Source organism: Balaenoptera ricei, chromosome 10, assembly GCF_028023285.1.
Source record: "Balaenoptera ricei isolate mBalRic1 chromosome 10, mBalRic1.hap2, whole genome shotgun sequence".
Classification (NCBI taxonomy): domain Eukaryota; kingdom Metazoa; phylum Chordata; class Mammalia; order Artiodactyla; family Balaenopteridae; genus Balaenoptera; species Balaenoptera ricei.
The window spans coordinates 74,977,507-74,994,259 of NC_082648.1; the positions used below are offsets into that span (position 1 = coordinate 74,977,507).

At 37.3% G+C, this 16,753-nt stretch overlaps 1 protein-coding gene across 2 annotated transcripts in view; it reads right to left on the reverse strand.

The window, feature by feature from the left end:
- Positions 1-953: 953 nt before the first annotated feature.
- Positions 954-16,753, reverse strand: part of KITLG (KIT ligand) — an 86,468-nt gene continuing 70,668 nt past the window's right edge. For both annotated transcript variants that reach the window (XM_059936644.1, XM_059936643.1), the window contains 4 exons: positions 15,457-15,566; positions 14,687-14,754; positions 13,203-13,279; positions 954-5,365 (listed from right to left, as the gene is read on the reverse strand). In XM_059936644.1, coding sequence (XP_059792627.1) covers positions 13,240-13,279; positions 14,687-14,754; positions 15,457-15,566 — 218 coding nt within the window. In that variant the 3' untranslated portion in view covers positions 954-5,365; positions 13,203-13,239. The remainder of the gene's footprint in view (positions 5,366-13,202; positions 13,280-14,686; positions 14,755-15,456; positions 15,567-16,753) is intronic.

A 16,753-nucleotide genomic window follows, 5' to 3' on the forward strand; every position in this document is an offset into this window, starting at 1 on the left:
TCTCCATATTATTCACTCTAACATGAGGAACTGATTGAAAAAGGGCTAAATAGTTGAGGAGTGCGATCAGTTACAAGGCTATTATCGTCTAGGCTTATATTGATGGAAGTTTGTAATATAAAGCATGAGCAGAGGAGGAAAAGTCAGCAAAGAAACTGAAAAGAAATGGTGGGTGAATAAGTGTGATGTCATAAAGCTAGAGGATGTGGTCTCAGGAGTCCAATACCAACCAGGGGTTAGGTAGGATGATTATTTATTGCCTAAACCACGTAAGCCATAATGGTGTATGATCTTGCCATTCCATCCCTCTTCTCAGAAACACGCAATGGCTTCCCATGGCGCCTAAGAACAATCTGCCCTCCTTGTGGCATTCAAGGCTCTGGTCTCATCTCACTGTGTATCTCTTTATGCACTGTATGCTCAGGACACACGGGTTGGATTTGATGGGATAAGTTGAGAAATTTTAAAACTTCTTGCTTTGGAAAACACTGCCCAGGCTGGGCATAATTATCCTTCTTTATCAAAATTTCTCATCCTTGTAAATCTTAGCCCAAACACCAACTCCCCCATTATCATCCCTAGTCTATCCATTTCTTCTTCCTGTGTGCCCCAAGTACATTAACTAGACCGCAGTTTTGCGCTTAGGTAATTACTTCACTGTGGCTTTATGCAGTTGACAGTGGTTTTCCTATCTTCTCCCCAACTAAGTTAGAAACCTCTTGAGATCCAATAATGTATTAATTCAACTTTACCTTCTTTGATTACCTTACCTATCTTCCTTGAATACTTAACCAATACATATTTATTGGAATAAAATGATTTATCTCCTTTTGTGCATATTACAACAAAATCTAGAGTAATGATAATGTTTCCACAGAAAAATTTGAGTTTAGCTTAAATGCTCAACCATGTTATGAACATGTGTGATAACTTTAAGATAATGACAGGGCAAATTTGAGTGCATAAAATTCTTTATTTAGAACAATAAAGTATGTGTATATATAATGTAATTTCAAATTCAAACCTGTATAAAAAAGGGTCAGGACATAAACCTATTTTAAAAAGTACACATACAGTACATACACATACACATCACATTTTACAACCTTTTTTATTTAATTAAACTTCAGTCATAATAAAACTATAGAATAATGTTGACATACATTTACATTACAATATGCAAACTCCAATCTATGACTGAACTAGCAATATATCTGCATCCATCTAAATGTCTGAATACTTTAAGTCCATTGATTTAAAAATTAGTGGCAAGTGGACACTATAATCACACATTAATCCTTAGAATATAGGAGAATAGGGTATTTTGATTGGAAATTTTTATTTAGTGAGTCATAGCTCAGAAATCAAGTAACTGAAAATACTATGGTTTTTAGTTTAAACAATTTTATTTTAAAAAACAACATAATTAAGATGTAATTGGAGACGGCGGTCATAAATACATATACAATGCTTAGGAAACATTTTAGGATCAAGAATATCCATTTTAATATGGATTATTTCAAAACAGTATCTTGTTAGGAAATGAAAGAACCATTATTTTATCTTTACAGACAAAGGCATTTCCAGCAACGCCATAAACTGTGTGATCAAACACCACAAATAAAGTGGTTGGAATTTCAATCTGAATGTTTATATTTTAATGCCAATTTCAGAATAATACTGTTTCAAAACAAGCTGGCTTTCTTTAAAATTCTTATCCCACTTTCCAATTCAACTGAAATATATTCCAACTGAAATATAATTTATGGTTTACCCATCTCCAAATGGATTCTAAAGTATCTTTTTGCACTTAACAACTTTATAAGCATCTTACATTTTCTGCTCTTAGCTTTTAAGAAAATGAGAGCATTTAAATGCTTAATTTGGTATACTTCCAAATGTTACACACATCTTATCTTTTCCTGGGTAAAATGTACTCTTGGTTTTCATTCTTCAGAGGTGATCCAAAAATGTTTATTTAAGCAAAGGAAAAAGCCATCTCTTGTGTAAATGGTTATCCGACTCACCCTACAGGAGACTGATTTTCACTTTTACGAATGGACCCTATTTACATTACAAACAAGAACAGCCATAGCTTTTTATGTTCAAATTGCTTATTCACAGAGATCAGAGTTGGATATTTTATATGTGATAGTTTCAGCTCTATTTTATCATCTTTGTCAGTCACATATCAATAGGTTTCTCTCATACCTATGGTATGACCTGACTTCACCATATAGATAAATAAAAATTGAGAGCCAAAGAAGGGCAGTGATTTACCAATACCTGTTAATGGCAGAGTGGAAGCTCCTGACAATTTTTCCTAACATCCATCCCACTATGTCAAACTGCCTTCTTGAAAAATATATTTCTTAGTTAAATTAGAATAGGTAGGGAATGGCTAAAAGCCCCATACTGGAATTACATTTTGAAACCAGAACCTAGCTTCAGAAAAACATTAAGAAATATCCATGAATTCTGAATGGATTTTTCTATTAATTTAAAACTTCATTTGTATTAGAATACCAAAATATGCCACAAAGTTTCTCCAAAGTACTTTAATTCTTACTAAAAGCAGATATTTCATTGTGAACATACTTTATCATACATTGTCATTTTTCACATAGTTAATCCTTTTCAAAGAGAATAGGGTACTTGTTCTATTAAAGTATTGAAAAAAATAACTTGTTTCTGACTCATTAGAAACCGGCTGTGTGGTAAGCACATCAGATTATAATACAAAATCCAGCAACGCTTTGATATCACAGGGCAGGCACCGTTTATCAGTGCCAGTTTCTCTATAGATTTGGGTTCTACCACAGAGGTACAAAGCTTAATTATACTTTATACTAAAGTATAATTTAGAATCTGCAGACTTCTGAAACCAGTTTAAAAGACAATTTTGAAACATTACAAAAGAGAACTATCAGATACATGGCACCAATTTAAAAGGTGATTTTACAGTTTAAGATGTCAGTTGTGAGTTTTCCATGATTTATAAAGGATGTTCAGAACACATATTGGATAAAATAAAGCAAAGACATATATGTATATATATATATTTTAATCTCCAAGTAGATATGACAGTTCATTCCCAAGCAACTACCAACCAAAGTAATGTTCAGCATTTTTCTATTGTTCGTGTATTTTACTGAATTTTAGTGTTTTAAAAATTGGTAATCCACACAACTCTCAATGAACCAATACATTTAATTAGGCAGAATACATCTCCCTTTGCCTACCATGCCAGATTTCATAACTTGCTGAATTTGTTTATTTAACTCTATCGATTAGGACCATGTCCTTGTGTGTTAAAACCCAGCTACCAGCTTTGAGAACAAAAGTACATCTATTATACTCTAAAGCTCATTAAGCAGCATTTTTACATACTTACAAAAACTGAACCCATTGCTGAAACAAACTATTAGATTGAGAAGTATCAATCTTCTCAATCGACACATGACCTACACACATACTCATGTTAATCTATGTCTATTTTCTTCAAAACAATCAATATCACACACTGAGACAGGTCCTTTCAGCCATTAAATTGATCTCTGGTTTTATTATATATAATCAGTTGTACCATGGGATATTTGAGGGACTGAATAAATTAATGCAGCTTCCCAAAGCATCTGGGTTGTATCTTAGAGACATGACTAGTGTTTGAGGAACCACAGCACTTTAGAGAAGGGATCGTAGAAATCATCTGAGCTCTTTGGTATAAAAAAGAGCAAAGGCCACTTACTAGAGTTGTATTTGAATTAGCTTTGAACATAAGCTAAAATCCAACTCTACTAGAAATTCTTGGACTTTTGAAAACAAAGGAAAGATAGCAGTTTTTCATGCCCTTCTCTATCACTGCATTGAAAATAGTCATGTGACGGTGATAGACATGGCAATGATGCTATCACAAGGATCAAGTTAGAATGGAAAGCTTTGGATTCCTTTATGTGTACATTTGTGATATATTAAAAGAATCTTGATCAAAATAAGCCAAAAGAAATCATTCTTTGACCTTAGTCAGATGTTCCTTTGAAATAAAAAAAAAATGGCAAGGGAAATTCACTTAATGTCTTACAAGTTCTGGTTTAAAAATGCAATGTCCATCTTGGGAATTCCTGTCAAGTTCACTCAATATGACAAAAACGCTGTCGCATATTTTAATAGCAAACTGACATGCGTAACTACATAAAGCTTTCTTTTTATTTTTAATTCATAAACCTTAATGAATACAGAGTGCCTGATTTTAAATAATGGATCCTTTAAACAGATAATGGTGATTATACTATAAATAACTAAAGTTTCCTGATTCCCTGCATTCTTGAAAAAGCCAAGTCACCTAGTTTTCAACACCCATATTAGCATGTGAGTGTGGTTATCTAACCATAGATACTAAATATCATAATTTATATTTACTCTCTCCCACAGCAGAAATTGAAAATGCGGCCTCCATACATTCAGTGATTTCTCCTAAGTCCCTTTACGTAACTCTGTAATAGTTTTAGAATAGAAACATTTCGTAATATAATTTGCAAGCACAATTTGTACACGCCATCGTGGTCAAGGGCAAAGGCTGACTTCACCAGGGGTGCCAGATGCCCTCCTCGGCAGACTGTTCTGCTGGAGTGTCCACAGCTTCTTCGTGTGATGACTCTTTCGGAGTCTCTCCTCTGCGAAGGCATCACTGGTGTAATTCAGTACCGGCTGCCCTGCATGACTAAAGTCAGACAACCATGTCCATTTGTCTAGTGGGACGCGGTTGAGCACACTCTGTGTCAGAAAGAGACCAAGCTCAGACCCATATCATTCATTGATCAGCAGCTGTAAGACTGACCTGCGCCTACTCCCACCCTCTTTTCCCACTGCTTTCTAAATGAACAGTGGCTGATGCTATTGAGTTTTTGTTTTTTGAATTTTTTCTAGATCCCTTTGGTAAAAATGATGACCCCCCCCACTATCCAGGCTGAAATCTACTTGCAGAGACCAAGATAACTATGAACTGCAGGTTGTAACTGTAAAATAAAGCTATGTGGTTTTTCAACAATTAGACGTTTCTGGAGGCATGCAAAACGGTATGTGCAGTCTGGGACACGTGCTTTCTCTCCCAACATCAGCTGCAAGTTCTAATTGAGACCACAAATCCCCCAGGTCCTTAAAATAGAGTCCTGCTCCGTGCAAGTTCTTCTTTACAGATGATTAATTCAGTGCCAGTTTCACAGTGAAACACTTTGTTCCAATTTCTGAATCATCCACATAGTCATGGGTAGCAAGAACAGATAAAGATGCGGTCTGTCACTCCAGACAGAATAGGAATTTGTTTAAAGCTGCTTCATTTATGAAGCAAACGTGAACTGTTACCCGCCTAGAGAAGAAAAAAGAGAGATTATAGCATATCTGCTTTCTGCCTTCTTTTCATTCTCAGTAGCTGAATTCATATGACTACAGAATGAGTAATAGATTTACAATGTATGCTTCGCTTACACAGCCTAAAATAACTTGACAAATGTTTCCTAGATGCAGTGATCAGTCACTCGCTGATCTCCCTAGTAACATTTCACATAATCTGAAATGACCTAACTGTTTACTGAGTGTCTCTTCCCATTAGAATGTAAGCCCCATGAGGACATAGAGCTTTTGTTTATCTTTTTCACTGCTGTACTCCAACACCTAGAACAGTGCCTGGTACAAAATAGATATGGGTGTCCCTGCTTTTTCAAAGTTTCCTTTATACCACTTTGCTTTTACAAAAGACCTACTTTAGTACCTTTTTTTTTTTTTTTAACATCTTTATTGGAGTATAATTGCTTTACAATGGTGTGTTAGTTTCTGCTTTATAACTAGTACCTGTTTTCGACAAACGAAAGAAATCCAAAGAGGATTTTTGCTTTTATGAAAAAAGGCAAAAAGAGACCGTCGCATTCAGGGTTTGTTCTGCAGTGAGCCTACAGAGGCAGCGTGCACCGCCAGCAGTGAGAGTGGCACCGCCAAGTTCCTTCCCCGGAACTACACTTAGCATCTCAGCATAAAGCCACCATAGCTTTGAATTGTGTCTATGAGCATCTGTGCTTTACATCGAGATTTATTTTATGCATCCCATTAGCAAGATGTATCCTAAGGTGATTGCTTCTTTGCTTTAAGCCATTTTGGTTGAAGACAGGTTTCATTGGAATGCTCTACTTTTGCATAGCGCTGGAGGGGGCCACTTGTACTCAACAAATATTTCTTGAACATAGAGTGGATGAATGAATACTCTGTGGCTTTCATACCCCCAGGCACACCACAAATTATCTCCATTTCTGATAAGAGGGTTATCAATCTATGTAGCCTTGAATTTCTCTAACAAGGCTACGAAGAGGTTGTAAACAGGTGGTGAGGGGAGAGGGTCTGAAGAACAATGGCGGTGTTCAGAGTGGAGAAGTGGAGATTGATGGAGTGGCATGAAAGAGATATCTGGGACAGGTGGAGAGGCTGATCAGAGGCCACCCACAAATGACAGCCTCCTAGCCACAGATCAGTGCCAGTATCCTGACTGCCTAGCCAGGTTCTAGCAATCACTTCTCCCAACTGAGGAAATAGCAGCAGTAAGATCTCCTTTAGTACTGTCAGCCAAAAAAAGAAAGATAGAAATCCTGGCACCACATCCTGACAAAGCCTATGGGAAGTTCATTTGGCTGCAGCACAGCTTACTGTACTTGGTGAAGCATGAAAGCCAGACTCTGTTTTAGTTTTTCAGTGCTTGTGTTAAACCACTGAGCTATGGACTCAGCTTTCAGATTTTTCAACTTTCAAGTCAAGTATTTGTACTTCCTTACCTTTTTTTTTTTTTTTAAATTATAGGCAGCATTTGCATGCTATCTTTAATCACAACCCCTAAATAAATATGTATTTTGCATTTAGTTTCTTCCCTACTCTTTTCCTATTTTGTCCTTATTTATCAATCCCAGAACCAGAGATCACTGGTTTTAAAATGTTTGATATCATTACATAGACTATATATAAAACTTTATAGTATGAGTGATAAGAAGTACAGTGTTTTTTTCCAGTAATATGCTAAATGTATATTACTCTAATGTAATATATAAAACGTATGCAATCATTAAATGTAGTATATTGAAAATGTAAATATATAAAATGTAATAATATACTAAAAAGCATATTACATGACAATTTACCAAACAGAGAACTCTACAAAATAGAAAACCTGTATTTAGGAAAGCAGAATTAAATACTGAAGGAAAAATGAACAGGCATTAAGAGCAAATTTCAGAAATGCAAATTACCTAGCAGATATTTTAAAAATAAAACTTGGTTAGAAAAGCAGAAGGAAATCACAAAAAAGCAAAATATATATATATATTTTTAAAAAGCTACAAATACCTTGAAACTCTAAACTTAAGCGTAGAGAAGCAAGATTGGAAATCTATTCTGATTATGTCTTTGGATCATTTAGCAAAGAAAACAAACTTAAAAGCCAACAACTGGTTTCCCATAGAACGAAACTACCATTTTTATAATACCGTGGATTCTGGCAACAACCTCATGAAATAAATAGGGTGAGTGTTATTATCCCCTCAATACGTTTAAAGAATCAGGGGTTAAAAGACAACTGACTCATCCAGGAACCTACAGCTAGTTAAGGTGCAGATTAGACCCAAGTCTAATCCCTTCTAATCCTCTGCATCACAATGTATCTACAGAGAGCAAGCTCCAAACCAAAGCCTTCAAAGCTCTAGAAATTCTTAGGAAATATGTGGTAAAGAGTCAAAGATCTGGCCATTGGTAACCAACCATTATTGAGTCCTGTGCAATAAATGTCCCAGCATAACTTGCCCTCATCCCTATTCCAGTTCTAGGATCGACTTTCTTCTGTCTTAGATCTACTGGAAACTTGCAGGTTGTGTTTCTTTAATGAATCTCTCCACCAGCCTAATTATAATAAGAATTACTTTCTAGGGACTTCCCTGGTGGCCCAGGGGTTAAGAATCCTCCTGCCAATGCAGGGGACACGGGTTCGAGCCCTAGTCCGGGAAGACCCCACATGCCACGGAGCAACTAAGCCCGTGTGCCACAACTACTGAGCCTGTGCTCTAGAGCCCACGAGCCACAACTACTGAGCCTGCATGCCACAACTACTGAAGCCCGCACGCCTAGAGCCCGTGCTCTGCAACAAGAGAAGCCACTGCAATGAGAAGCCCGTGCACCACAACGAAGACCCAACACAGCCAAAAATAAATAAATAAAATAAATTAAAAAAAAAAAAAAAAAAGAATTACTTTCTACACTTACCATGCTGGGATAAGTCCCTAAACATCGCCATCTCAGTATCTACAAACTCATGCTATTTACCGTCAACCAAACTGGGCCTTCTCCGTGATTACACGGTCCTTCTCCCAAGGTCTCAATTAAAATTCTTTGTGGATGACTTCCCAATCCTAAATCTATTATTTCCAGCCCTTACTGTACTCTGAATTTCCAGTGAAGCATATTTGGCCACTGGTTAATAACTACTAACGGCTCCTTCTCCCATTTTTTTCTAATGGCACTGCCATCTGGTTAGTCCCATAGGCTCCAAATCATCCCTGATTACTGCCTGTGATGTCAAGCCTCACATCCCATCAGGAACTAGGACTTATTGATTCTTTCACTGCAGTGACTCCAAAATGGCCTATGCTTTCCTATTTCCATGGCTGTGACCCTAGTTCAGGTTGTCATTCTCTCACATCTGTTTTGAAGATTGGCCTCCTAAGTGGACTCCTTGACTCCAGGTCACCACGCCCATCCATCTGGCCACGCCAACGTCTGATTACTTTCCTAAACCTCTGCTTTGATTGTATTACTCACGTCTTTTCTAAACCCTCCAACAACTCCTTATATTACTCAATAGAGTGTAAGCCCTGTACTTGGAATTCAGATCCTGTTTCAAACTGATGCCCATCCTTTCTCAGCATTTCAACCCTTTCTGTGTACTTCTACTGGAGTCCAGCTGTACAAACTCTTGAACACAGTCTGTACTTTTGGCTCCCTGATTTAACTTATGCCATTTGCAGTATCTGGATTTACCCCTTCCCTATTGCCAGTAAAATTTTAGCAATCATCCAAGATCCAGTTCCATACAAATGCCACCTCCATCACCCATACAATAAAGCCTTTCTCCGAGTGATTTCTCTCCCCTGTTAAATAAGACAATTGTGTATGGGTGGTACAATTCTATGGGATGCCATCTGTACCATTCGTTATCTAGAGCTATGTTCAGGGCACATTCTGTACAACCATATGCAGTGGCTTTGCCTTTGATTCCTTATTGCATTTCTTTGTCAGCTCCTTTTGTTGTTTTTTAACCAAAAGCTCCTTTAGTCTGTTTTAAAATAGGTTATTATGCATATGTCTTATCTCCTTTTGTAGGCCATAAGCAATTTGAGGACAGAACTAGGTTATATTAAGCTTTGCATCCAACAATGCACCCACTAGAGCTTGTTGGTGTCACATTTGTGGTTAGAATGAAGAGTAAAATTGTGCTATGATCTACTCTATTTCTTTCTCTTAAACTGTGCTACACGCAACCCAATAAATGAAAAATCCTTCTGGGATGCCACATACGTATACTTGTCATCAGCTAGTTGACTAAGTACATTTTTAACTTTTCGCAGAGATAATTTCATGTTTGATGTCAAATAAACACAGCTCTCGTATATTTTCTCTTAGAGGCAACTTCTTTTGTTTCTGGTTCATTATCTACATTCCTTCCTTGTATTTAAAATATCAAATCCTCCTCTTCATTTTCCAATTATAGGTTGGAGAACTATTCCATATGTTTTCTATTCTAGTGTTCCAATATTTGTCCTGGTTTAATTTGTTTTAGTTCGTGAAACTTCTATTTCAGGGAGAAATCCTTGCCACAAACCTGAGTCATTCCTTATATTATTTTCCCCTTTTTTTCTTAAGCAAGAAAATGACTATAATCCAAATTATATCCAATTTTTAAAATATATAATTACAACTCCACATTTCATTTCTATCTTGGTACTTTTTACTACTGTTCTTCTTATTTCTTGGCATATTTCCTCTCCTACCATGTCATAGTCTGTTCTCCCAAGCCTTTCCCTCCACCACATCCCTTTCCCCAAATTATACTCAAATTTCCTTGGCAGGTTTTACCAAACCTCTGTTGGTACAAGGAACAGGCTTTCTCTATACAATGCGTACTCAATAAATGGTTACAAATGATACATATATATTTTGACTTCGGGGGTTGCAGATTCATGATAATGAGCTGCTTCTTTTTTCTTCCTTTTATCTATCTATCTTGCCCTCAGTATTTGAATTCTTATTTACTTCTACCTACACACGTCTATTTTTGTTTTTACTCCATAAATTTTATTCTCACATTACTGCAATTCTCTGAGGTATTCATCCATCTCTCCATTCATTTATTCAACAGATACATTCATCACTTGCATGTGCAAAGTGTAAACTATATAGTTTAATGGGATTCCAAAATGAAATTCAGAAACCAATCCTGTCCTCTAAGAGCTTATGGTTTAGAAGAGGACACAAAACGTCTACGTAAGTGGCTGTGAGTAAGTAATGTCTATGTAAGTAACGGTAACTAATACCATATTAATATTGTATGAAATGTAATACAAAATATAATTAGAGGGCCATAAAAGAGAGATGAATTTCATTTGGGAAGGCAGCTTTTTGGAGGTGGTGGTTCTGAACTGAGCCTTGAGAGAGCTTTGCAGAGATGGTGAGGAATAAGGTCATCATCTATTTTACACCAACTCCTCAATGATATGTGATGAGTTTATTTCTAAACAATTTGGGGCTTCTTTAACCTGTCTGATTTCATTCGTTTAATTATATGAGTAATATTTCAGATTTTAAGAAAAATAATTTAGCCATTTCCCATATGACTGTATTCCCCCTTGCTGTACATACTTTGCTGTCCTACTGACCAAAATCAGCAAATTAAACACACACATACACATACAAGATAAAAATAAACCTTACTGCACTTTTTAAAAGATTGTTTTAAAACATTTTATTGCAGTAAGAACACTTAACACAAGATCTACCCTCTGAACACAGTTTTAAATACACAATGTAGCTTTTTTTAGCTCTAAGCATTATGTTGTAGAGCAGGTCTCTACACCGTATTTGTCTTGCAAAACAAAAACAACCTTAAAAAAAAAGGCCACTTCAGCAGAACTATCTTCCTTACTACTTGGTGAGATTTTCATTTAGGGTTTATTTATTCACTCAGTCACTTCTTCAACAGACATTTATTGAGCGCCTACAATGCTTAGGCAACAAGTGAGGTACTTGTGAGGAGATACAGCAAGAACCAGACAGCCTCAGTTCCTGTCCTTGTATGTCCCCTGACTAGTATGTGTAAGTTGCTTGACTACAGCTGCTTTAAAATGCCATCTTTCTTTCTCCTAGACAAGTGCCCTGGGCTTTTTCATCATAATCCATTTCCCAAATGTCACAGGACAAATGCCACAATTAAACACCACATCACCTATGTGCCAAAACAGGATGCCAGTGATGCCATCCAAAAGCAAACCACAGAGAACATTACTTGAGCCTTTAAGGTTCAATGAACCATTTAATGTGTAGTTGGTGGATGTCTGGCTTAAGGGAACTGAAACAGCAGACGGGGAAAAAACAGTAGGTTTGTACTGGGATTGGAGGTCAAAGAAATATGTTTCTTGGAATAACAATGATTTCAGCTTGGGGAATACGGCACCTGAAAATAAAAAGGGTCAAGGGAAGGGTTTATTCCTTTACAGTGTTTGACAGGAAACATGAGCCTAGAGAGAGCTAGGATGGGAGCAGAAGAAAGAAAGGGTGCTATTCATGCTCCAGAGGTGGTGATCAAGGGCATGATTCAAGGCAAAAATGAAGTCTGTGTAATAGCAGGGTTAAAGTGTTAGAGGCATATGTGACATAATTACTATTATTATACGATGTTATTTTGGGTTGTTGAAAAAGGATGTTTGATAAAAGTGAGTTCCTGGAGGAGACAAGAGGCTCTGTGACCCAGTTTCCCTGGGGAAGGTTCAATCTAGAGAGAAATCTCTGAATCTGGGACAGAAGGGAAAGCTGGAAGGACAGTGACCTGTAAGGAAAAGGTGACGCGCACCAGAGACCATGTCTATAATAATCGGGCGAGTAAATGATCCTCTAACCGCGAGGGAGTGCAGGGGAAGAACTGAAGATTTAGGAAGATGAAAGAACACTCATACACCACTGTAATAAATGGGGGTTCAGGAGCAGAACAGAATTAACAGTGAGTTGGCAGAAGTACAAATGGGAAGAGCATGCATGACGTTGGATCAGGTTAGTGCCATTCAGGGTGCTCCCTGCACCGCGTCTGCAGCTTGGGAGTTGAGAAAGTAGACAGGAGAGGGGAGAGGAGGTATAAACAGCAGCGCCCTCTGGTCATGTTTTCCTAGTCTCCCTTCTCCCCAGGCCCTTCACAGACCCACACAATCCCAACAGGTTATCTCTCCCCGGTTTATATTCAGTGTGTCCTGGGCTCTGGCCTGTGATGAGGCACAAGTATTACCAGTCATGTGGCAAGTGGCACTTTACCTTGACAATTTCCCTCTCCTACTGTATGGGATTTTGACCTTTTCTCCTTTTCCTTAAAATAGCAGGGCAATGTTTTTGATTTTTGCTTGTTTCAGCATTTAACACATGAGATACTTTTCCTATCATGTTATAGTAATCACACCTAATTGAAATTGATTTTATTTATTCTTCCTCTATTAATAATATTTTATTTTAGTCCTACTTTGCCCCTTGTCTAATTTATTTTCTGGCCTCAAGAATAGGAAACACTCAGAAATTCCCTGGTGGCCCAGTGGTTAGGACTCCATGCTTTCACTGAAGGCACGGGTTCAACCCCTGGTTGGGGAACTAAGATCCCCCAAGTCCCAGTGGCGCAGCCAAAAAAAAAAAAAAAATTGGGAAACACTCAACTGTTAATGCTTTGTATATCTCCCATACAAGATGAATCCACTAAACTGGAATAATACTGCTTGCCTTTCAAAACTTGAGAATGCACAATTCAATTACGTAACAGTTTCAGCTAACACACTGACCCCAGCTTGATAGAAGACTTAATAAATTTTGGTGTCTAGGATGCTGTATAGTTCTTGTTATATCTTTCAACTTGAATTCTTAAAACTTACCAATGTACGAAAGTAACAGTGTTGATACAAGCCACAATTACACTTCTTGAAACTCTCTCTCTTTTTCTTGCAACATACTGAAAAAGAATAAGAAACATGTTTATTTGCATTTAGACAGAGATTCTGAAGTAACCATGATCTGGGCATTGTAAAGGGCAGTTTTCATTTTTCTGTAAATACAGTAGCAAAAGATTGCAAAATTGAGTGGGAAGCTTACCTTCATAATATTAGTATAGGGAAGAGGGAAGACTTCATCTGCTTCCACATAGTCTCCCCAAGTAGTTAAAAAATTCTCTACGCATATGCAGGTACACATACAGAAAATGCTTATATGCACTTAATATGTGAATATGTACACATGCAGCATGATATAAGAGAAAATAACATGCCATATGAAAACTATAACTGAATGTAAAATCAAAGCATTGGTCCTGGAGCAGTATGGGATAGGGTAAAAAAGTGATCAGCGTCAGCTACCACAAGTGGCAAGGTCTCACAAAACAATTTTTGTATTTGGCTTTGAAGAAAATACTGAGTAGGTTGAGAAAAATTAAGGGCTCTGAAAGCCAGAGTGAGGTCAAATATATGAAGTATGCAAGAGAAAAATCACTGAAAGTATCTTGACTAGGAAGTGATATTAAGAATGGGGTTTAGGGCTTCCCTGGTGGCGCAGTGGTTGAGAATCTGCCTGCTAATGCAGGGGACACGGGTTCGAGCCCTGGTCTGGGAAGATCCCACATGCCGCGGAGCAACTAGGCCCGTGAGCCATAACTACTGAGGCTGTGCGTCTGGAGCCTGTGCTCCGCAACGGGAGAGGCCGCGACAGTAAGAGACCCGCGCACCGCGATGAAGAGTGGCCCCTGCTTGCCGCAACTAGAGAAAGCCCTCGCACAGAAACGCAGACCCAACACAGCCAAAAATAAATTAATTAATTAATTAATTTAAAAAAAAAAAAAGAAAAGAAAAACTCCTAGCTAACATCTTAAAAAAAAAAAAAAAGAATGGGGTTTACAGAAGAAAGACAAAGGTGGAGTTTAGAAAGACCGAGGAAAAGAAAGGTTCTGTGGCAGCAACTCAGTCAAGACATAATAAAGATATGCATGAAGATAATGACTATTGCCAAGAAAGAGCTAAGCATGTCTTGGCTATAGTGTGGAAAAGAGGAGAATAAGCAAACGTGCCTCCTGAGCTCCATGACCAGGAACGTGAGCAAGATTCTGCTGTTTATAGAAATAAAGAGAGCAGAGATGATACCGTCAGAAGGGTCATGAAGATGATTATGTGAAGGTGTTTCCCAAGTAAATGGAGATGTAGGATTGAAGAGGCAATGAGAGATCAGAAATGTGGATAAAACTTGGAAGACATCAGTTGGGAGCTGCCATCATGAGAGTGAAACACTTCTTAAAGGTGTTATGAGCACATGCACGGGATGTGAAGTGGCGAGGTCAAGCTTACTTATGCACACATTTAGTAAAACAAAATACCTTATCTCATTATCCTCTTCATTAATCTGTATATTTTCAACTGCCCTTGTAAGAGTTGGTTGTTTCTTCTGGGAAAAGAACAGTGATATATACATATATTGTAAAAATATCAATATATCATGTGCTATTTAAGAGGTAAACAGTCTCCACTTCTATGTTTTCATCAGCCTGCAGCATATAAAAATACTTTTGCAATAAGAAATTATGAAAAATGCACGGTTTTATCAACTCAGCATTTTTAGGATGTTGGAGATGAAAGAATAATAAAGAAACTGAAAGATTTAAATAGTAATCAAATAAAAAGACATTTCAAAAAGCTGAGTTGCAATCATTTAGCACATTTAAAAATTTTAGACAGGCTTCAAGACAAAGAGAAGAAAAGAGTAGAAATACAAAATAGCAGATCATACAAATGGCATTTCTAGCTGGTTTTAATCAAATCATCATATGATTTTTCAGCCTATTTCTTCCTTTTTATATTTAGTTCAGGCTAATAAAACCAGTTTGCATTTTCTTATGTATGCATGCTCAGCTAGAGGGGTGGTCTTCAAAGGATAATGAGGAATGGGGGAACCTTTCTAAGATGCACGATCTGTGGAGGTTATGAATTAAAATATATCCCATCTTATTGTTTTCTTGGTAGGATCCTTTCTTAGAAAAGGTCAGTTTGTTAGCTAATCATTGATGTAATAGAGTATGAACAAATAAATATATAAAGTTCAGAAATTTTGTGATCAAGGGGAAAAAAAAAAACAAATAGCAACACTTACCTTCCAGTATAAGGCTCCAAAAGCAAACCCAATTACAAGAGAAAAGAATGCTGGCAATGCTACGGCTGCCCATTGTAGGCTGGAGTCTTCAATGGGATTTGAGGCCTTCCCTGTAATTTAAACAGTACAGTGGTGAACACAGTTTATCCATGCCAGAGGTTTTGCTCTCATCCTGTGGTTGTTCCCAACTGTTTCCGAAATGTACTCTTGACCTGTTTAAAATATTTAAAACACTGATTTTCCTGCTTGCACTACAAGTCGATGTAGTCTCCAAAAGATACAAGTTGAAAAAAGAAAGAAACCCCACAGACAGAAGGCTATTTGACTTGGTTAATGCGGACCCATATGGAACACAGATGACATATACCTGCAAATGATTTATATCATCAAGCAAATCCATCTTCCATGCCTTTATCTTCTAATATCTTCTCACTTTCTCACACTTCACATCTTGCCAAGAAAGTTTAAAGAAGACATTTTGCAACCCGGATCAAGGTCTGGATGCATGCATCAAGCTATGTTTGGCCTGCCTCAAATATTAAGTTAATACCTGTACCTTGTGGTTAGAGTACTTTTAGGGACCTCAAGTTTAGAATTATGGTGTCTCCTCATCACATCTTCAGCTGACATTTATTGGATGCCAGGTAGGGCCCAGAACTGTACTATGGAGTAAAGGTTTGAATTTTCAGAATTTCTGTGTTTGGAAGTCTGAGACTACTGAACATGAAAGAATGGCTGGAAGTACCAGTGTCTCCTTAAGCTGACTCTAAATATGTAATTTAGTGAGAGAGAAGACACACACATGAGTTTAACTTGGGACACCTCCCTTCACCCTGCTTTGCTCTTCCATGAGAAGCAGAATGATTCAGGAATTAAACAACACATCTCCCCCAAGCGTCTCTTGCTCCCAACACAAAACTTAACATGTTGACAGATTTTTCTGTCTATCATCTCCTTACAAGGAACAGCTTAGTTGTTTGAAAACATTGACACATATGTGTCAACTTGTAAGAGTTAAACTTTCAGTTTTCTTTTGAAGATGTAATACATTTAGAAATTGTACACTTTCAACAATTGTATGATCAAAATGTAAACCAATCCAAGGGAAAGTGACTGTTTTGGGCTATGATATTTTGCAATGATACTTGGGTACTGTGTCAGCCTATAGTCACCTATTTAACAGATAAAGTACCTAAAGTACATAATATAAAAGAACCAAACCACTGTATGTGTATCAGCATTTAAGATGGAAAAATAAACTCATAGATTTAACCGAAGAGGCAAGAAACAAATGTTA